Source organism: Callorhinus ursinus, unplaced genomic scaffold (genome assembly GCF_003265705.2).
Source record: "Callorhinus ursinus isolate GAN/ISIS: 27379988/994484 unplaced genomic scaffold, GSC_fseal_2.0 scaffold3, whole genome shotgun sequence".
NCBI classification, from domain to species: domain Eukaryota; kingdom Metazoa; phylum Chordata; class Mammalia; order Carnivora; family Otariidae; genus Callorhinus; species Callorhinus ursinus.
In genome coordinates, this window is record NW_027397065.1 from 47359316 (window position 1) to 47380680 (window position 21365).

Below are 21365 nucleotides of genomic sequence, written 5' to 3' on the forward strand. Positions count from 1 at the left end.
TGGCCCTGGTATTAAAGGAGAATCATGATTTGAATTAACTGAATAGGGCTCTAGAAAAAGAGTCTTTCATTTGAGAAAGGCTATCCCAGTAGCCATCCAGTTTTGAGTGTCCTCTGTCCTTAGAGTAACTGACAAAAAGCCTTATAAAGGAAATGGCCCAGCCGTGCCTGAGAAGTTTCACTAGATGAGACTTTTGAGTTGCTGGTGCCTCTATGCAGGTATAAGTGGCTCTTTTGAAATGTTTCCTTGTTCATCCCTGTGTCATCTTTCAGACCTGGCCCTTCCCAGATGTGCTGGAGTGCTGCCTTATCCTGCTTCACATCGGGTCCCAGTGTCCTGGCAGCGTGAGCCAGGACATGCAGCAACAGGCCCAAGAGCTCCTTCAGAAATACGGCAACACTAAAGTTTACAAAAGATACTGCCAGACCTTCTGCACGTGAATTTTCAAGGACCTTTAAGAAAACTGTGCCAAATTCAAAACGTATGACACCCTTCACCTTGCAGTTACACCGTGCCAGACATTCACTCTGATCCCTAGATGTTTTTGCAGTGATCTAAATATAACAAATGAGGGTCAAGTTTGAATTGACTCTATTCTACCCTTAGACATAATGGAATCGGACTTCAGACTCAACTGTGGTTTCCTCCTGGAGGAAGGATCATGAAAAGCCGGCAGTAGATATTCAGAACTAATACCTGCAGGGTGATTGTTGGTCATCTCTAAAGCCTTATGCAGGTTTCACCCAAAGAGGAGAAACTTTTTAACTACCCAAAGTGTTATGTTCTTAAACACAAGCTACCTTTATAAATACTTCACCTGATGGTAAACATGTCATTCTTGTTGGAGATAGAATCGCTACATTTTATGACTTGGTATCCTTTTCCTTACTGGTTTTGTTAGCTTGGGTTCTCCCCTTCTGTCCTTCCAAAGACTTCACTTAGAATGTGAAATAGGCCTTTACCCATCATGTTGACTTTACCATCCATCTGAACTTTACGTCAAAAATTTGGTTTTATTGTTTCATCTAATTGCTTATTTAAGAGCAAATCATTTACTAAAGCATTAGAAGAACAAATAACTAAAACTCAGATGTGTCTTATCCCTTCAGTTTTATAAAACGTAATGGTGATCAGAATAGCTCAGGAAGAAATTACTGTTTCAGTGCTTCTAATCTTTTTTGGATCACAGGACCATTTGAGAATTAAAACCACAGATGGTCTTTGAAGAAAAACGAGTAATTCTGCATATGTAACTTTTGGATCAGTGGACTCCAACTTCAGCATAATGGGATCCTACCTACTATTTAATTGTAAAGCCTGTTCATTCTCCCCCTCCCCACCCATTATTGAGCATTCTCTTGAGGTCTTTTCTTCTCTCTGGTTAAATAGTTGAACAATGTCAGGAACAGATGTTTCTGTAATATCCCAGTTGCTGGGGTGTAAAAATCAGATAGTCTGGGGTAGGGTCAGGAGGGATCACTCTTTCCCAGTAATATAACTATTTTCTTTTGGGATTCATTGTGAAAACTTTTCTGTGTGAGTGTCCAGTTTATTTTTCAATTATTTCCTAAGTTGGAGTTGTTGTGAGCAGCAAGAATAAAATTCATTAATAGGAACTCTAGGAAGGAAAAAGTTTGAGAGACTATTATTTAAAGATCTGACCAGGGGTTTTGTTTATTTTAACTAGACCTAGCTTTAGAATTTAAAAATGAATTTAAAATTTACAAATATTGTAGAATTTAGATCCTCATGATTCTTTACACAGTAGCTTGAACTTGAGGAAGAAGATGCATTGTTACCAGGGATGGAAAATCTTCTTGGCTGCAAAGATTATACATAGGCATGGCATATGGAGAACTAGGTATCAGTTCTACAATCTTTGCTGAAATGAACAAATGCTTCAACTTGCAGAGATAGAAAATATTTATTCCCTTCCACTTAAAGAACAGTATTATTAAACTAGAAATTCTAAACTTCATGATTTATCAGAACCATCATCTGTGCTTGGAGGAATCCTACACACTGCTCGGTTACTGCTTTGGTAAGAACAAGAGTTACTGCTTGACAACTAAGCAATAAAACTACCCAGAAGGTAACAGAAGTGACACGATTCCATTTCCTCCCAAACTCCTCTCCTCTTTCCCATACTAGATAATGTAGTTAAAGCCATTCCAATTTGAATAAATGGTTTTCATTTCTATCTCCCTAATTATCAGAACCACAAAGAGCCAAAGCAACAAGGAGTTGACTCAAGCTTTGTAAGTAGGTATCGCTAAGCAAATGGAGAATTAGTGTTGGTCCTTTACCCAGTCCGAACCCTCTGATACAAACCACCATCTCATTACCCAGATGATTGCTCTCACCTCCCACTGTCTCTCAAGCTGCTCGTATTACTGATTCTCCATTCTTCATATACCAATGAGAAGTTTAAATTACAAATCAGATCTTACCAATTTCCTGTTTAAAACAATTATTTCAGTACTTTCCCATTGTTAGTGGAAAAAAGATCATCTTGCAGGGCTTCAAAGGCCCTGCCTGACCCCACCATTTATCTCTTGGCCTCCTGTTCTTAACACTCTCATCCTTGTTTCTAGATCCCACCCACACTGGTCTCTTAGGCTGCTGGACCCCACCGAGTTTTCTTGTCATCTCAGTAGTTTTGCCCATGTTGTTCTTTCGCCTGGTCCCTCCTTATCCATCTCTTAGATCTCAGCTCAAATGTCCCTTCTCGAAAGACCGTCCCTGAACCACAACCTAAAGGACATCAGTCTCCTGTACTTTACAGCTCACAAATTATTTTTGTGAATTAGGTACTCTTTGGCAACACAGATGTAAGCTCCAATGAGGATAGAGATGATGTCTTCCATGTGCTGTTTTATCCCTAGCACCTATTTACAGTGTCTCGTATCTAGTAGGTGTATGATGGAAACTTACGAACTGAATAAATTAGGAAATTGAAAGAATATTCATTAATAGCTTAGACTTAAAAGACTCAAACAACTCATTCATACCAGCACTAGCTGACAATTAGGCATGTACCTGGTAGTCAACCTTACTAGGTTAGAACAGAAATTTAAGAACATTTGGCAATTTATGTGGAGGGGCTTGAATTCACCCATAATTAGCATTCTCTGGTTACTCTACAGGACCATCCCTTTCTGAGCATAACCACTCACAAAGCCCTACACGTGTTCATAGATACTATACAAAGCAAAGTTCTTGCCAGTTCTAAACTTGTGCACTTTCTTTAGCAACACTTTATATAAACTGTCTCTTATCCCTCCCACTCAACAATAAGTTCCTCAACCCTTCACCTCAACATCTCTCCTGACCTAAGTCTCCTCAACCGCAGCAAAGATAAATTCCCTCTTTGAATCCAAATTTAGGACATCTGGGGCACCTTGGTGGCTCAGTTGGTTAAGTGTCTGCCTTCAGCTCAGGTCACGCCTGGGATCAAGCCCTACCTGCTCAGGGAGTAGTCTGTTTCTCCCTCTGCACCTCCCCCCCACTCTTGTACTCTCACTCTCTCAAATAAAATCTTTTTTTTTTTTTAAAGATTTTATTTATTTATTTGAGAGACAGAGAGAATGAGAGAGAAAGCACATGAGATGGGGGGAGGGTCAGAGGGAGAAGCAGACTCCCCGCTGAGCAGGGAGCCCGATGCGGGACTCGATCCAGGGACTCCAGGATCACGACCTGAGCCGAAGGCAGTCGCTTAACCAACTGAGCCACCCAGGCGCCCATAAATAAAATCTTTAAAAATAAATAAATAAATACGGGCGCCTGGGTGGCTCAGTCGTTAAGTGTCTGCCTTTGGCTCAGGTCATGATCTCAGGGTCCTGGGATCGAGCCCCGCGTCGGGCTCCCTGCTCCGCGGGAGGCGTGCTTCTCCCTCTCCCACTCCCCCTGCTTGTGTTCCCTCTCTTGCTGTGTCTCTGTCAAATAAATAAAATCTTTAAAAAATAAAAAAACTCTCTTCTTATATGTGAACATCCCAGTGGAAAGCCTACATCTGCTCCTATACCAGTCTTCTTGAAACTATTTTGTGCCAATTGGAAGGGTTGGAAATACTATGGAGCCAATGCTACAATACCACAAGTTCAATTTGTCTTAAAAGTCCACTAATTAACAAGCTAATCCACCAAATGGAGTGGTCCCAGGACAGAATTAAAACTAGTTTTCCTAGTAAGGCTGAACACTCAGTTAGGGATTATAAAGTGAAGAGACAATTCCATTTACACAGTTGGTCATTAACTTCCTACAGGGGAGCCTGGGTGGCTCAGTCGTTTAAGTGTCTGCCTTTGGCTCAGGTCATGATCCCAGGGTCTTGGGATCGAGCCCTGCGTCGGGCATCTGCTTCTCCCTCTCCCGCTGCCCCTGCTTATGGTCTCCTTCTCTCGCTCACACTCTCTCTCAAATAAATAAAATCTTAAAAAAAAACAAAAAACTTCCTACAAAGTGAGACATTTTATATCAAGCCAACTTGGGGGATATGGAGACAAGAGTTTGAGATGCTTCTAGTCACTGATTGCAAATGACTATCTTCTACAGTCAGCAATTAACAGCTATGAAAGACCAAACCTTCATGCCAGTGGTTAAAAAGAAATCTTTATTTTACAAAATTAAAAACATAAATAATATTTACAAGCATCTTAAATACCAGCTTATAATACTTGACATTTTCGAATCATTTGAAATTGAGTTTTCCGTAAGCTTTTAAAATGCAAGACTATTCATCCACTTCAGTGAGTTACCAGTTTCATTTCCACAATTTCGAAGGGGTTTTTGGTTTTTCTAAATTGTCCATACTGTAGTCATTCAAAAAACAATACAATGTACTTTTTAAATGACTAGTTAAAAAAAAAAAATCACAGTCCTGAGCTTCCTACCCCACTTGTGGGATATTACTCCAAGAGAACTCTAACCAAATTCCTTACTGCCCTGTTTACATGTACCACTATTAACTTTTTAAAGACTCTTAAAGACTCATCACATTCCTGGTACTCACGTAACCAGTCTCCCTAACTTCTCAGGTTTACTGAAAGGAAAAGCAGGGAGAACAAAGAGACGTGGAAAAACACAGATGACCATCTGAAATCACATTACTGAAAATATAAACTTACGGTCCAAAATTCTGATCTTATTTCATTCAGGAACAAATCCAAGATACTTTATTATGTTAAAACTTAAAATGATTTCAAATGATTGACATGTGACAGCAAATCTCGGTGGCACAATGGAACACAGACTTAGAGACACGTAAAGTGGTTAACTTAATACCCATTCTGGAGTTCCTCATGAATAAAGGGTAGACAGATTCAGAAGAATTTTGTTTTTAATAAAAGTTTTCATTATCTGGTCTTCAAAATTTCAGCAATGAGTAATTCATTTCCGCATAATAGCACATAATTAGAGACTAACAAAATGTGAGGAAAGCAAATGTCCTAGAGAAAGTTCAAAAAAAAAGGAAAGAAGGAAAAGACATCTATAACCCACTTCACAAAAACACCATTTTGTTCCACTTTCCCTGGAAGCCCTCAGCTCAGCTGAGAATCACATCAAAAAGTCTTCATCCTCAGAGAGTAGCAAGATTTAAAAAGAAAAAGAATGACAACAGATAAAGAGTTATATATATTTTACTAGTCTGTTTCTGACTTGTCCTGGATATTTAAAAAGGTGTCAAATGAGCCATGGATGCTGGTGGCAGGAAGCAACTGGAAAGAGGCTTGGGGATGAGGAATAGGGAAGACTTGTTTACAAATTCAGAGTAAACTCCCCTCTTCTGGATCTAAAATAAAGACATCTCTTGTCTTCAATACAACAAAAGTCTTTCTGTCACCGCAGATGGTAGGTACAGTTTACTCAAAAGAAGCGTTTTCTCTTGGGGAGGAAGGTCAGTACACACAGTCAGCATATAAGCACCACTCTGGGATCAGGTCCGCCCTACAGAGCCTCGCCGCCATCACTGCTGCATGTTGTTGATGATAGCCAGGATGCTCATCTTCTCCTGGGCAGAGTCCACATCCTCATTCTGCTTCTGGGCCACTCCTGTGCCTAGGCCATAGAGCCGCCCACAGTACTTGGCATCATCAATACTGTCCTCAAAAAACAACTGCAGGACAGGACAGAGAACCCATGGTGAGAATCCCGCCAAGAGTCATGCCAAGTCTCAACACTACCACATCAGCACCTCCCAGTTATCTCAAAGCTCTGAAAATCTACCCAACTAGAAAGTAACTTCATAAATAAAGGCTCCAAACCTCTCCACTACATAGTCTTTTCATACTCCTTTCTTAATATACAGGCTCTCCTTTCTGAACAGACTTCTACTCTCCGTGAGTTCTTTTACTGCCAGGATCCATGGGCTGCTGCCGCTGTTTAGTATAGCCACCTCCATCTCCTCCCTTCTCTTTAACAAGCAGTGCAGTGCTTAAGAGCTTGGGCTCTACACTCACTGTGTGACCTTCAACTCCCCTTGAGCCATGGTTCCCTAGCTATAAAACGGGGTAACAGTAGGCTGTTACAAGTGAGATACTGGATATTACACACTTCAGCAGGGTATCTCAACCCTGGCCCTACTGGGCAAGGTAATTCCCTGTTGGGGGGCATGGAGAGGAGCTGCCCAGTGTACTGTAGTACTGTAGAATGTTTAGCGGTATCCCTGGCCAGTAGTGGGCCTCTCCTCCGCTTCTCCACATTGTGACAACCAAAAATGTCTCCAGACATTGCCAAAGGAACCTCAGGGGAGCATGATGCCACCAACTTTGTTCTTCTTTCTCAAGAATGCTTCGGCTATTTGGGATCTTTTGTGGTTCCACACAAATTTTAAGATCATTTGTTCTATTTCTGTGAAAAATGCCACTGGAATTTTGATAGAGACTGCAATAAATCTGTAGACTGCTTTGGATAGTATGGACATTTTAAGAATATTAATTCTTCCACAGGCGCCTGGGTGGCTCAGTCGGTTAAGCATCTGCCTCCGGCTCAGGTCATGATCCCAGGGTCGGGCTCCCTGCTCAGTGAGGAGTTTCCTTCTCCCTCTCCCTCTGGCCCTCTCTCTGCTCCTGCTCTCTCTCAAATGAGTAAAATCTTTTTAAAAAATGAATATTAATTCTTCCAATCCATGAGCACCAAATATCTTTCCACTTATTTGTGACTTCTTCAATTTCTTTCATCAATGCCTTATAGTTTTCAAGGTACAAGTTTTTTACCTCCTTGGTTAAACTTATTCCTAGGTACTTTATTGTTTTTGATGCAGTTGCAAATGAGATTGTTTCTTAATTTCTTTCTGATAGTTCATTACTAATATATAGAAACACAAGATATTTGTAACTGATTTTGTATCCTGAAATTTTACTGAATTCGTTAATTAGTTCTAAGAGCTCTTTGGTCGACTCCTTAGAGTTTTCTATGTATATCATGCCCTCTGAAAATAGTGACAGTTTTACTTCCTCCATTCCAATTTGGATCCCTTGTATTTTTTTTTCTCGCCTAATTACTCTGGCCACGACTTCCAATACTATGTTGAATAAAAGTGGCAAGAGTGGGCATGCTTGTGCTGTTCCTGATCTTAGAGGTAAACTTTGAGCTTGTCATGGAGTATGTTAGCTGCCAGACATTTGATAATTCACAGAAATTAAGGGTAAAATAAGTGAGTGTTCAAACAAATGTGTTCATATTAGAGAAATCAGAAGAAAAGCAAATCACTGCAAGAATGAGAACTGCTAAGAACACCAAGTACATGTCTAGACTTGAATATGCTGAGGAGCCTCCATTTCAGGATGTCTTTGCTTCCCCAACTACATTTAATATACTGAACATCATAACAAACAAACAACTGCTTTCAAACTTGTCATCAACTTCCGTCAGAACTATAGATTTTCAACAAATCTCAGCCCACAAAGATAACCCACCTCCTTACCTCTTTCATCCTGAAGAACGCCATTCCTGTCAGCAGCGAGTCTGAGCCTGCCTGGTGTTGCCTTCCAATTCTCTGCAAATCCAACTGATCAGCAACTTCCTGAAGACCACCCTGCAGATGTAAAGAAAACAAAGATAGTATTTCAGACCCACCACTCCTTCACTGGAGTCAACTAAGTCCACTTTTTAGTTTAATTCTTTCGGCGATGACAAGTGGGAACAGGCCATTTACTAAGGCCTTACCCCAGCAATATTCCCTTTCTAGCCCTCCAAACAATACACTGTGTTATATTTCACTGTTCACTCCTTTCTTTTATATATCATTAATTGTGTCAGACCTCTGCCCCGTAAGCCCTAACGGCTATAAAACGAGATTGAGGAAATAAATACCAATCCAATTCTAGACAGAAAATCTCTTATGTCAACAATTTATTAGGGTGCTGAGTTCTTGAACTATCTAGGGTTAAGAACCCCTGTGAGAATCTGGTACACTACAGACCCCATGCATAACAAACTACACATACGCTTCACATTGCCAACTGTTTCACTAGGTTTGTGGGCCCTAAGTGAAGAACGCCTCCCTCAGAATAAGAGAAGCAGAAGGCTCCCTTTATGCCTGAATTAAAGACATTCACGACACAGGGCGCCTGGGTGGCTCAGTTGGTTAAGTGACTGCCTTCGGCTCAGGTCATGATCCTGGAGTCCCAGGATTGAGTCCCGCATCGGGCTCCCTGCTCAGCGGGGAGTCTGCTTCTCCCTCTGACCCTCTTCCCTCTCATGCTCTCTCTCTACCATTCTCTCTCTCTCTCTCTCAATAAATAAATAAAAATCTTAAAAAAAAAAAAAAGACATTCACCACACAAATCCCTGTGCCAATTAGCTCTATATACACCCACTCCAGCATAATGTTGGCACCTAGCAGGCACTGAAGAACACATAAGTAGCAATAAATAAAAAATAAATACTAATAATTTCTAAAAATAGTGATAAAGTAAAATAACAAGCCTGTTTTGTCTTTTTTTTTATTGTTAAGAAAAATATTGTGTACCTTAAGATTTTTGCAACTCTTCATCAGGTATTTCACATCATAAATGGACGGGAAAAAAAGGTTCAGAATATGAAAGAATTCATGTTCCTCTTCTGGCAAACGAGAATCCGTAAGTAACTTTACCATGTAGCCAAAATCATAGCCACTACAAGAGAGAATGAGGCAATGAGGTGAAAAAGCAGCAATTACCAGGCCCCAGAGTTCAACTGCTTCATTTCTCAAAACTTAATGGTGCTACCTTGTGAGTAACTTTCAGTCTTCCAAAGTACTTTATCCTACCATAATCTGAACTTTCCCTTAAATAACAACAAACCAGACTAATATGAGAGAAATATAAGAGAACCCTAGGAGTTATAAATGTGGGTTTTATTCATCATAAACTTCAGGCCAGCCATTAAAGACCAAGAAAAAGATGATCAAGTGCTTCGATCCTCCCTACCCTCCATCATTCCACTTGGAACATACCCACTGATAGCCATGTGACGGAGCCTAGTACTGCATTAAACAAACCAGTATGAGCTCCAAAGTATTTTTTGAAAAACTGAAACATGGGCAACTTACCATTTGAACTGCGTAACTGCTTCACAAGTGACCAAAAGAAGAGAGCCAATAGGACTGCAGAAATAACATAAGCATTCAATTCCCTGCTCCCAAAGCAAGAGAAATACACATTATCTGGGACTGACCTATGAAATGAAAGCCATTTGACATTGTCACAGAGAACCACCCCTGATGTCATAAGCAGCTCTGCAAAGTGCAATGTGTCAATCCCTTCCTCTTCATGCTTCTGAAATTGCAGTCCAGAGTTAGCAAGGAGATCTATGGAATCCTGGGAGTACATGTCCTCTCTAAAAAAGAAGGTATTCACTTCTTAGCTGGTGGATAATCTAAGAGAAGTAATGGGCAGCAATATCAACATCATCTTATAATTACAGAACAAGTATTCTCGAAATGCTTTCATAACTTAAGAACAGATTAATTCATTCTTTCCAGTACTCCAGCAAGCATGCAAAGTAGATAATCTTATCTCTGTGGCTGATGGAAAAGTGAGATTTGCCCCCACAAAATAAATTTCTTAATTATGAAAGATCCACATTTCCCCATTGTTTGTTTGTGTTTGTTTTTAAAGGTTTTTATTTATTTCAGAGACAGAGAAAGAGCACAAGGAGGGGGAGCAGGAGAGGGAGAAGCAGTCTCCCCCGTGAGCAGGGAGCCTGATGCAGGGCTCGATCCCAGGACCCTGGAATCATGACCTGAGCTGAAGGCAGATGCCTAACCAACTGAGCCACCCAGGCACCTCAACATTTCCCCATTGTTTACAGAAAAACAGAATCAACCAATACAAAAATATTTAGATTACCAGAAAATTTTTTAAAATGTTCTTATACTGTTACATCATAGAAATAACTGTTAATAACTCAGTTTATGTATCCTTGAAGGCTATTTTCTACCTACACACACACACCTCCATCCCTATATCTACACAGCACAGACCATCTTTCCAGACCAATGCTCATAGATATACCACATCCTTTGCAACTCTGGCATAATATTCCACAGCAAAGATACATCCATCAATTTAAACAGGAATATTTACAATACCACACATTACAAAAGTAAGGAAATAAATTATGTAACTCCCTTTCCACTAGATTTCACTGTTTTTTCATTTGTTTTTCAGATAAACTTAGGACAACTCGGAAAAAGATAAAAACAAACAATCTTAAATTTTTTCTACTAGGGAGCCTGGGTGGCTCAGTCGTTAAACGTCTGCCTTCAGCTCAGGTCATGATCCCAAGTTCCTGGGATTGAGCCCCACATCGGGCTCTCTGCTCCGCAGGAAGCCTGCTTCTCCCTCTCCCTCTCCCCCTGCTTGCGTTCCTGCTCTCGCTGTCTCTCTGTCAAATAAATAAAATCTTTAAAAAAAAATTTTTTTTTCTACTAAATTAAAACCAGTGTTGGGCGCCTGGGTGACTCAGTTGGTTAAGCGACTGCCTTCAGCTCAGGTCATGATCCTGGAGTCCCAGGATCAAGTCCCACATCGGGCTCCCTGCTCAGCAGGGAGTCTGCTTCTCCCTCTGACCCTCTTCCCTCTCGTTCTATCTCTCATTCTCTCTCTCTCAAATAAATAAAATCTTTAAAAAAAAAAAAGTGTTGAATCACAGTTTCACCTAAAACAAGCACTGTTTTAAACACATACATAAACTCTACAATAACAAACAACCCTTATTTTCCTTTGTGTATTAATTACCATTAAGGCATAAATAACAGGCTTTGGCAATGGACTAAAAAAAAAAATGCAGTTAAAGATCCAGATCATCACCCCAAATTATTTCTGAACCTCAAAGAAATCTCCAAAGCACATGAACAATCAAAATATTATTCCTGAGTTATAATGCTCCTGGTGCCGTTAAATAAAGCACTACTTGAGTACTGTGGCCCACTCAGAAATACACTAAAACTACCTCATACAATCAGCAAAATGATAGTCTCTCCTAAATTTTCCCCTTAAAAAATTACATCATCCTGGGGCATCTGGGTGGCTGTCAGTTAAGCATTCAACTTTTGTCATGATCTCAGGGTCTGAGATTGAGCCCTGCACCAGGCTCTGCACTGACTGCAGACTCCCTCTGCTCCTCCCCAACCCTCCCCCGCACGCACATGCACGCTCTCATGCGTGCTCTCTCAAAAAAGAAAAAAAAAATTATATCATCCTCAAAAAATTAAAAACAGAACTACCAAATGATCCAGCAATCCCACTTCTGTGTATATATCCAAAAGAATGAAAAGCACGGTTGCGAAAATGTTTGCACATCTATCTTCATAGCAGCACTACTCCCAACAGTCAAGAGGTGGAAACAACCTAAATGTCCATCAATGAATGAACAGATAAACAAAATGTGGTCTAAATATACAATGGAATATTATTCAGTCTTAAAAAGGAAGGAAATTCTGCAATATGCCACAACATGGATGAACCTTAAGGATATCATGCTAAGTGAAATACGCCAGTCACAAAATGACAAATACTGTATGATTCCACTTATATGAGGTAGCTAAAACAGTCAAATTCATAGAAACAGAAAGTAGTAATGGTGGTTCACCAAGATCTGGAGAAGAAAAAGGAGAGTTGTTCAATGGGTAGAGTGTCAGATTTACTCTACTCAGATCTGATACCCATTTTTAATTGGGTTGTCTTTTTACTGCTGACCTACAAGAGTTCTTTAAGGGGGACTTTACTTTCTGAGATTCCTTATTCCATCCTCTATTTGAATGCTGTGCCCAACCCTTACCTGGTTTCAATGGAAACAAAACTTCATATTAATAAAATCAGTTAGAAATCACAGTCTGCACAAAGGTAGCGGATCTAAGAATAACACTGAGAAATGTTTCAGACACTTACGTAAGGTTAAATTTGAAGTTGAACTGCCAAGTGTTGATTCCAGAAGGATATTCTCCCTTTTCATTTGTGAATGTAAGGCCCAGCTGGATAATTTTTAAAAGGTCAACATTGCACCGTAAAAGCTGATACTGGTAATCTATGGAACTACGAAATTCACCAATTGGTCGTACCACAACACCTGGAAATTCTGTGTCCTAGAAAAGGAAAAGGTCTCTCATCATAAGGTTTCACAAAACAGTAGATGCTGAATTGATCATTCTTAAATATTATCTTAATTTATAAAAGTTATGTGATAAGACCCAAGCTTGGGCACAAATACCTATATTAAAATACTGATCTCATTGATATCTACACAAATAGTACTAGAATCATGAAGTTTTGCGCAGCAACTTGGAGATCCTAGGCAGAATGTGAGTCAGAGTAGGTGACTAACTACAGATCAATTAAGAACATTTTACATTCATATACAGTGAATTAAAAAAAGTTTAGGTTGAGAGGCGCCTGGGTGGCTCAGTGGGTTAAGCCGCTGCCTTTGGCTCAGGTCATGACCTCAGGGTCCTGGGATCAAGCCCCACATCGGGCTGTCGGGCTCTCTGCTCAGCGGGGAGCCTGCTTCTCTCTCTCATGCCTCCTCTGTGCTCTCCCTCTCTCTCTCAAATAAATAAATAAAATATTTTAAAAAAAAAAGCTTAGGTTGAGAACAATGAATGAATAAAAATATAAACAGAGGGAAATGAAACAGCCATTCAGAAAAAAAAAGTAGCTACATTTACCATGAGTAAAAAGCCTGGAACAAGATCACAGACAGTTTTAAATACAATGCTAAAGACTTACTGCTTATGAGTAACAGGGACTAAAGCAAACTAGACAGTGCACAGCTCCTCTAGAAGAGGCCCTAATATCACCATGACACACATCTGCCTCTCCAGCCACTCAGTATCAGGCAGGACTGTGAATCCTATAATGCCAGATCTTCCCATTTTTTTCCAGAGATGCCAGATATCTGGACTTTAAAGGAGATCTCTTAATTTTTACATGCTGATAGCTAATTTTTAAAAACCATTTTTAAACACTGTCAAATTCACCACATCTGCGGGACAGATGTGCCCTATGGGCTGACATAACTTCTGCCTTAAACACTATTAAACACAAAGTAACATTACAGAAAATCTAAGCTACTAGAGGTTACATCCTTCTCAGACACACTGACTACCTTGATGTTTCATAAAAGCATCACAACCTTCCACCAAGTTTAATTTACCATGGCTTTAGTATAATCCTTGCTTTCAAAAATCTCACACTGAATATCCCCTAAGTCCATAGTAGAAAGTGAGTCAAACAGAGCTGAGCTCTTTACCATGGCAATATAACTGTAACTGAGCACAATTTCTCGGATCTTCCTCATCTCTTCTTCTAGATTGCTGGCCCAGACTTCACAGATAACCTGACTGTTCTCCACAAGTGCTGCAGGCATCTTGAAGAAACTTGAGAAGTCACTTTCAGCTGAGAGGGGGGAAACCGATGCTTGATCTGATCTAGATTCAAAAACATTATTTTAAAATCACATAAATTTACACACTGGCATAATGTCAACAAAACAAAGATTAAAAAAAATCACTTCATCAGTTTAAGCTAAAACATTAAGACTATTATATTTATCTTCATTCTCCATTTTATACGGTGGGGAAACTTGCCTTTGTCAAGACAAAGATAGACACACACACACACCCACCCCATACATACACACACAGTTCTTTAGCCCAAAGAAACTAAAATTACTTAAGAAATCTGAAGACACTGGGGTGCTGGGCTGGCTCAGTTGGTAGAACACGCAATTCCTGATCTCAGGGTTGTAAGTTTGAGACCCATGTTGGGTGTAGAGATTACTTAAAAATAAAATAGGAAGAAAGGAAGGGAGGAAGGGAGGAAGGGAGGGAGGGGAAGAAACTTTTGCCCAAGCTGCCCTTTAGCACAGAAGTGAAACCACTACCCTAAACCAGTATTTGAGCCCTTTTCAGACTATCTAAAGACTAAAATAGGTCCCAGTGACCACAAATATTCCCTTATCTATGACTTTCACAACACTTTGCACAGAGACCAAATCATGGAAACATTTTTAAGGAATCACTTTAGCCAGTTTAAATGTACTGGGGCTGGGGGGGCGCCTGGGTGGCTCAGCCGTTAAGCATCTGCCTTCGGCTCAGGTCATGATCCCGGGGTCCTGGGATCAAGCCCCACATAGGGCTCCCTGCTCAGCGGGAAGCCTGCTTCTCCCTCTTCCCCACTTGTGTTCCCTCTCTTGCTGTGTCTCTCTCTGTCAAATAAATAAATAAAATCTTTAAAAATATAAATAAATAAACAAAATAAACGTATGTACTAGGATCTCTGAAAGTCTGAAAGAATGTAGACCTAAACTCTCATACGTAAATCTTAACAACTACATCGTGAATATGGTCATGGGACTCCTCCCTCTGCCCCCTATAAAAGGGTTAATTCTTTTTCTCCACAATCCAAAAGTCAAATATAACTAGAGGCAATTAACTAACTTAATATAGTGCCTCTTTAGACTTGTGCAAATAGATCATGAAGTTAGGGATTTAAGTGGTAAAAACCAACCCCATCTGCTAATTTGAAACTTTAACTACCACAATGAAAATAAGAATTGGAATTATTAATGTCTACTTTTAAACACATAATAATATAAAGAAACTAAGCAATTCAAGAATAGGAATAGAGAAGATGGCAAGTGTAAATAATTCAACCAGAAAGCATAATGAGTTATAGTTCATATTCTGGGAGTAAACTATGGAGGAGAACTGTATTCTGCAAGATAAAACTCAACATGATTCAGCTTCAGAGTAATGCTGTTACTATAATAATGAGATGCTTAGTTACAAAAAGACCAGAGAAGCTTATTGTAATGGCCTTTATTTAAAAAGGCAACCCCACCACATGGACCCTCAACATAAGAGTGGGCTACAGTATATAGATATATATTCAGAGGAAAATTCCTAGAAACAGTAAAATTAATCTTTACTTCCTACTTTCAAGACAGGCAAATGCAACAATAAGAATCTAGATCAAAACAAAATTGTCATTCTCAAATGTCATCATTTCTCTGAGAAAATTCTGAGAAACTGATCTTTTGGTTTGTCAGCAACCCTGAAAGATTCCATTTATTTAAGGTACCCAACACTTCAACAGATGTTTTTCTGAAATTATAGGAGACTGACTATAATTACTCTGAAACTTAAGTAGACTGTGGTAACTTCCTAACAAATGTGGGTGGACACTTTTTTTTTTAATTCCAGCAATTTTTTTTTTAATTTTGTTTATTTCTTTGAGAGAGAGAGAGACAGCATGAGAAGGGGGAAGGTCAGAGGGAGAAGCAGACTCCCTGCTGAGCAGGGAGCCGGATGTGGGACTTAAGTGATCCTGGGACTCCAGGATCATGACCTGAGCCAAAGGCAGTCACTTAACCAACCGAGCCACCCAGGCGCCCTGGGTGGACACTTCTTAAAGGCAGAAACCATCTCTTCTCGTTTCAGTCCTGTACACGATGGGCACAAATTAAAGGCTTGCAAATGAACAAATAAAGAACATCCGTAAAGGGCAGAAGTTCAAACTGAGTGTGGAGTAAATTCCATGATATGACCATAATTAAGAAAATGTTTGGACTGATTAGATTCTAAACTGTGTTTAAGATTTAAGGTTTTCCCCTGCAGGAGGGCAGAAAGCCATTTCTATGCCCATTAATATTAAATCAGCACCACTTCACTTCCTTATTTTCCTAACTTAAACAATGTACTTCCTTTTTGGTGTCATTTCAAGCACAACCATAAACTACTTTAGGGGAAGTGGGTATGACTATGGAGACATTTCCATAAAAGCAAAACAGCAAAAGGGACCCAAGCAAAAAAATGCCTTTGGTCTTGAAGCAGAAAAAAGCAGGCTTATAAAAAGAAGACAATTAGGTATTTACACTAAACCATTAGAACCAGGCCCGCCAGCTAAGAAGCTCTTGAGGTTGTGTCTAAAGAACTCAGGAAATAATCTGAGTAAAATATAAAAATATTTTACATATATATAAAAGATAATAGAAACACTATTATGAATAGTCACTACAATGTCTTCAAACTTCTAAGACAGTTCACTATGAACTCATGGATTTTTTTTTTTTAAGACTATTTATTTGAGAGAGAATGAGAGAGCACAAGCAAGGAGAGCAGCGGGGGGGGGGGGGGGGGGGGGGGGGGGCTCAATCCCAGGACCCCAGGATCACGACCTGAGCCCAAGGCAGATGCTTAACCAACTGAGCCATCCAGGTGCCCCTGAACTCATAGATTTAAACCTAAGAAAATAAATGTTATTGGTCACCAATGGAGAATGCTAGTTAATTTATTTTTTAAAAATATGTTATCTTGTCTTTCCTATATAAATTGTACTAAGTAACTAGAGAGTTGAGGGAAAGTTTCTTTTAATAGAAGTTATAAAGCTAACAAATACAGAATGATAGAATATCACTGCTTTGTAGCTCCTAAAGAATTCACAGATCTGGGCAATAATCATAATGGCATCTCTATGGAATATTCAGAAAAGGTAAATCTACAAAAGCAGAAAGTAGACTACAGCAATGGAATGGGAACAGGCATAAGGTATTTTACTGAGGTGATGGAAAGGCTACAAAACTCAACTACCTGATGACTGCACAACTCGGTAAATTTACTAAAAATCGCTGAACTCCAGTTTTATAGTATGTAAATTATACTTCAATAAAGTTGTTAAAATATCACAATGGCTGCAATAACCACATTAAGAGACAACCAGGTATTTATTATGTGCCTCCTGACGGAACACATCACCACTAAGAAATTATACTTGCCAAAAAAAATCGAACTTGAGGGGCAGCTGGATGGCTCAGTTGGTTAAGTGTCCCACTCTTGATTTCGCTCAGGTCATGATCTCAGAGTCCTGGGATAAACCCCTGCAGCAGGCTCTGTGCTCAGCGGGGAGTCTGCTTGGGATTCTCTGCCTCTCCCTCTGTCCTGTCCCCACTCCCTCCCCCAACTCATGCCTGGGCAGGCGGTGTTGTCGCTCACGCTCTCTCTCTAAAATAAATAAAATCTCGGGGCGCCTGGGTGGCTCAGTCGTTAGGCGTCTGCCTTCGGCTCAGGTCATGGTCCCAGGGTCCTGGGATCGAGCCCCACATCGGGCTCCCTGCTCAGCGGGAAGCCTGCTTCTCCCTCTCCCACTCCCCCTGCTTGTGTTCCCTCTCTCGCTGTGTCTCTCTCTGTCAAATGAATAAATAAGTCTCCAAAAAAAACTTAAAAAATAAAAAATAAATAAAATAAATAAAATCTCGGGCACCTGGGTGGCTCAGTTGTTTAAGCGACTGCCTTCGGCTCAGGTCATGATCCTGGAGTCCCAGGATCGAGTCCCGCATCCGGCTCCCTGCTCAGCAGGGAGTCTGCTTCTCCCTCTGACTCTCCCCCTCTCATGCTCTCTATCACTCTCTCTCTCAATAAATAAATAAATAAATAAATAAGATCTTTAAAAAAAATCTAACTTGAGGGGCATCTGGGTGGCTCAGTCGTTAAGCATCTGCCTTCAGCTCAGGTCATGATCCCGGGGTCCTGGGATTGAGCCCCACATCAGCCTCCCTGCTCAGCGGGAAGCCTGCTTCTCCCTCTACCAGTCCTCCGGCTTGTGTTCCCTCTCTCGCTGTCTCTCTCTGTCAAATAAATAAAGAAAATCTTTAAAAAAAAAGAATCTAACTTGAATCTGACCAAACCTCTAGACCAATTTACAGGAAATAAAGAGGACAGAGGAACAGGTTAAATGATACCACAGAAAGGCAATCAGCAAAATCCAGAAACTACTGTGGGAAACTACAGAATAACCCAACTTCAACAAATTGCAAGAAATAAAAGACTCGCAAGAGATTTATCAACCAATCAAAATCTATAGACCCTAATTAGATCTTTAAACAAACTGTAAGAAATTTTTTTTAAAAAGTGACATTTTCAAGACAAAAGTCTGAACAATTGCTGGTTTTGGTTTTTTGTTTGGGGTTTTTTTTACTTTTTTTGGTGTTACATTGTCATGGTTTTTTTAAAAAGAGTCCTTATCTTTTAGAGATAATGTGAAACAGCTATAGTGATATGATACGAAATGTGGGGTTCTGCTTTAAAATTAACAGTGGAGAAATCTCACAACAACTTTGTACAGTGGTATCTTCCTCTACATTTTACAGATAAGAAAACTAGGGGTGCCTGGGTGGCTCAGTTGGTTAAGTGTCCGCCTTCAGCTCAGGTCATGGGATCATGCCCAGTGTCGGGCTCCCTGCTCAGCAGAGTCTGCTTGTCCCTCTCCCTCTGCCCCTCCCCCCAGCTCGGGCTCTCTCTGGCCTTCTCTCTCAAAAAAATAAATCTTAAAAAAAAAAAGAAAATTGAAATTCAGAGACATTAATTTTAAAAGGTACTATCATGACTTCCACTTCCAAGAAAATTTTTTTAAAAAGCTAAGCCACAGAGCTTAGATGGTGGTTCAGATCATGAGTCCTGGGATGGAGCCCCGCATTGTCAGGCTCCCTGCTTAGCAGGGAGTCGGCTTCTCCCTCTCCCTCTGCCCCTCCTCACCGCTCGTGTTCTCTAATAAATAAATAAAACCTTAAAAAAAGCTAAGCTAGTTTCAAAAAGCTAACCCTTGTTACACATATTTGATAAATATGGAACACAAGTGCATACCACTGGCAAAAATATATAAGACATCCTCACACCAAACCCTTATCTAGGAAAATTGTGGGGAAATTGCTTGCAAATCCCAAAAGGAAGTGCCACTCAAAAATTGAAAAGGAATCACAGTATGCACATCTAGCTTAGCATAAATTACTGGATATGCTAGACAAAGAGAAGAGAAATAATAATAAATGATGTCAGTTTTGCCTGCCACTTTCCACTCAGTGACCGCATGCTCCAGAAGGATCCCAAGATGGGAATCACAAACATACTGTTCTCCTTGGTTAGTCTTCCTCCTTTTAAGCCTCTCAGTGCCAGCAGGGCACAGTACATCTCACAATATGGAAGGACTCTATCCCATTCAAATATGTTTATTTGTGCAATAATATAGCCCCTCAAGGTAAGCTACTTTTTCTGAGTTGCAACCAGAGAAACAGTAACAAGTTTGAAAGCTGAAGGAAAAACTATGCTAGATTTACTGAGAAACAGAATGTCCATCTGTAACTCTACACCTTCCTAGGGAATTTTTAAGAATAACTATGATCACAGGCAAAGTTTCCCTCACAGGCTGACATTAAACCTTGACTCCCACTTGAGCTACTCCACTCTATGAAAATGTGACTACCACACGAGCTACTCCACTCTATATGAAAGCAAAACACAAGCTCTGATACCTGCTGTTTCCCAATACTGGACTGTTCAAGAAGTAAAGGTCACATACACATTACTGAGGTCCCTGCCTTGTGCTGATCTGCCGTAAAATCTGTGCAGATCGCTCCTGCTGACCTATAGTGTAAACTTCTCCAAAACAAAGCTATTTACCCAGGAAAGCTCTAAAGAGCAACTACGAATCAAGCCAACCGAAAGCTTTCTCTGCAAGCAATCCAGAGTACCAGGTCTTGCTTAGGAAAAGAATGTTTGGTTTTTCCGGTTTTGTTTTGTTTAAGCCTAAGCTTGCAAAGAGACAATAAACATCACTTCCCTATTCTAGAGAATTGAACAAAGACTTTGCCGCGCAAGGATAAGATGGAAAAGGAAGTAGGAGCAAGTTAGAAGAAATGGCAGCAGCTTGGAAGAGGGTCCTCTCTATACAGGGCCGCGGTGGCCCTCGCCGTCCTCCATCACTCCTGCCCCCAAAACAGTGTCCGAGGACAACTACCCTGGACTGAACCGCAGTTCAACCAGTTCTTAAAACCAACCATGTGGTCCACGCAATAGCTATGGTTCATAAACACAGAACGGCAAGGAAAAGTTGTGGGGCCAAAAGAACCAAGAAGCGAGAGGCCCGCGAGGTTCCAAACTCAGGTCCTCTCCCTTACAGTCTCCCATCATCATTTTCTTCCTGTTCTGGATCACCCTCCCTCTCCAAACAACACTCATTCCGCCCCCCTTTTATTCCCCCAAAGCAAAGATATTAAAATTACAGGTTTTCAGGCCAGAAACACCTACGTTCGAACCCAGGCCACCAACTAGCCCTGTGGCTTTGCGTAAGTTACTTAACCTTTCTGGTGCCTCAGTTTTCCTATGTTGTAAAATGGGTTCAATAATATACACCTCGGAGGACTGTAGTAGAGGTTAACAGAATGAAGCATATAAGGTGCTTTATAAAGTCCTGGCACATAACACTAGAATATTATTATTGTGTGGTAGTGGTTGGTATTATTACCACTATTCGATGGGCCTCTCTCTTTTCACACCCCTTGCCCCTCACTCACGCCCCCATTCCCCTTCTTCCCACAGGTCCCGATGGCCTCCCACACTCTCTCATCTCACGCTCCTCTCTGGCCAGCGCGAGCCCGCTTACCCTGAGCTGCTGGGCCCGCGAAGCGCGGACTGGAGGGCTGGCGGGCAGGCCCCCGGGAGCAGCGGCGGCGGCGGCGGCGGCGGCGGCCCCTGACCCGGCGCTCTCCGCCTGCCCCGGATCCGCTCCGGGAACTGAGGGGGCCAGTGAGATGGGCGCCCTCGTGCCCAGAGCAGCCTTACGTACTGCCCACCTAAAAACCTGGCCGAACCACTCTACCCACTGGATCCTCCCGACTCGCCTGCTCCTTTAGCGTCACTCCAGACGCGCGCGCGCGCGCCTGATCATGCCTGCTCCACCCCTTCTGCGCGCCCCGGAGACTGTGCGTATTCGTCCAACCCGAGCTCGCGGGAGCAACGCGCAGGCGCAAAACCAAGAGGGCGCCCCGAAAACAGCGGGGCAGGGCGGCCTCTCAGGACGCTTGCGGAACACGACGGGTGCTGGGCCTCGGCGCGT

General features: G+C 41.2%; 2 protein-coding genes across 6 annotated transcripts in view; one reads left to right on the top strand and one right to left on the bottom strand.

Moving 5' to 3' along the window:
* The window catches only part of GEMIN5 (gem nuclear organelle associated protein 5), a 42963-nt gene extending 39421 nt beyond the window's left edge, over positions 1 to 3542 (top strand). For all 4 annotated transcript variants that reach the window (XM_025867163.2, XM_025867164.2, XM_025867165.2 and 1 more), the window contains exon 28: positions 273 to 3542. In XM_025867163.2, the coding sequence (XP_025722948.1) occupies positions 273 to 440 (168 nt within the window). In that variant the 3' untranslated portion in view covers positions 441 to 3542. The remainder of the gene's footprint in view (positions 1 to 272) is intronic.
* Positions 3543 to 4588: 1046 nt separating this feature from the next.
* On the bottom strand, positions 4589 to 21144 carry CNOT8 (CCR4-NOT transcription complex subunit 8). Of its 2 annotated transcripts, XM_073890600.1 has the most exons (8): positions 20913 to 21144; positions 17938 to 18102; positions 13729 to 13906; positions 12372 to 12565; positions 9655 to 9816; positions 8969 to 9113; positions 7922 to 8032; positions 4589 to 6112 (listed from the first exon to the last, which is right to left on the bottom strand). In XM_073890600.1, exons 2-8 carry the CDS (start codon positions 17946 to 17948, stop codon positions 5963 to 5965), a joined length of 951 nt encoding a protein of 316 aa, XP_073746701.1. In that variant the 5' UTR covers positions 17949 to 18102; positions 20913 to 21144; the 3' UTR covers positions 4589 to 5962. The 2 variants fall into 2 exon arrangements, with proteins under 2 accessions (XP_073746701.1, XP_025722952.1); XM_025867167.2 differs by lacking the exon at positions 17938 to 18102.
* Positions 21145 to 21365: the final 221 nt, after the last annotated feature.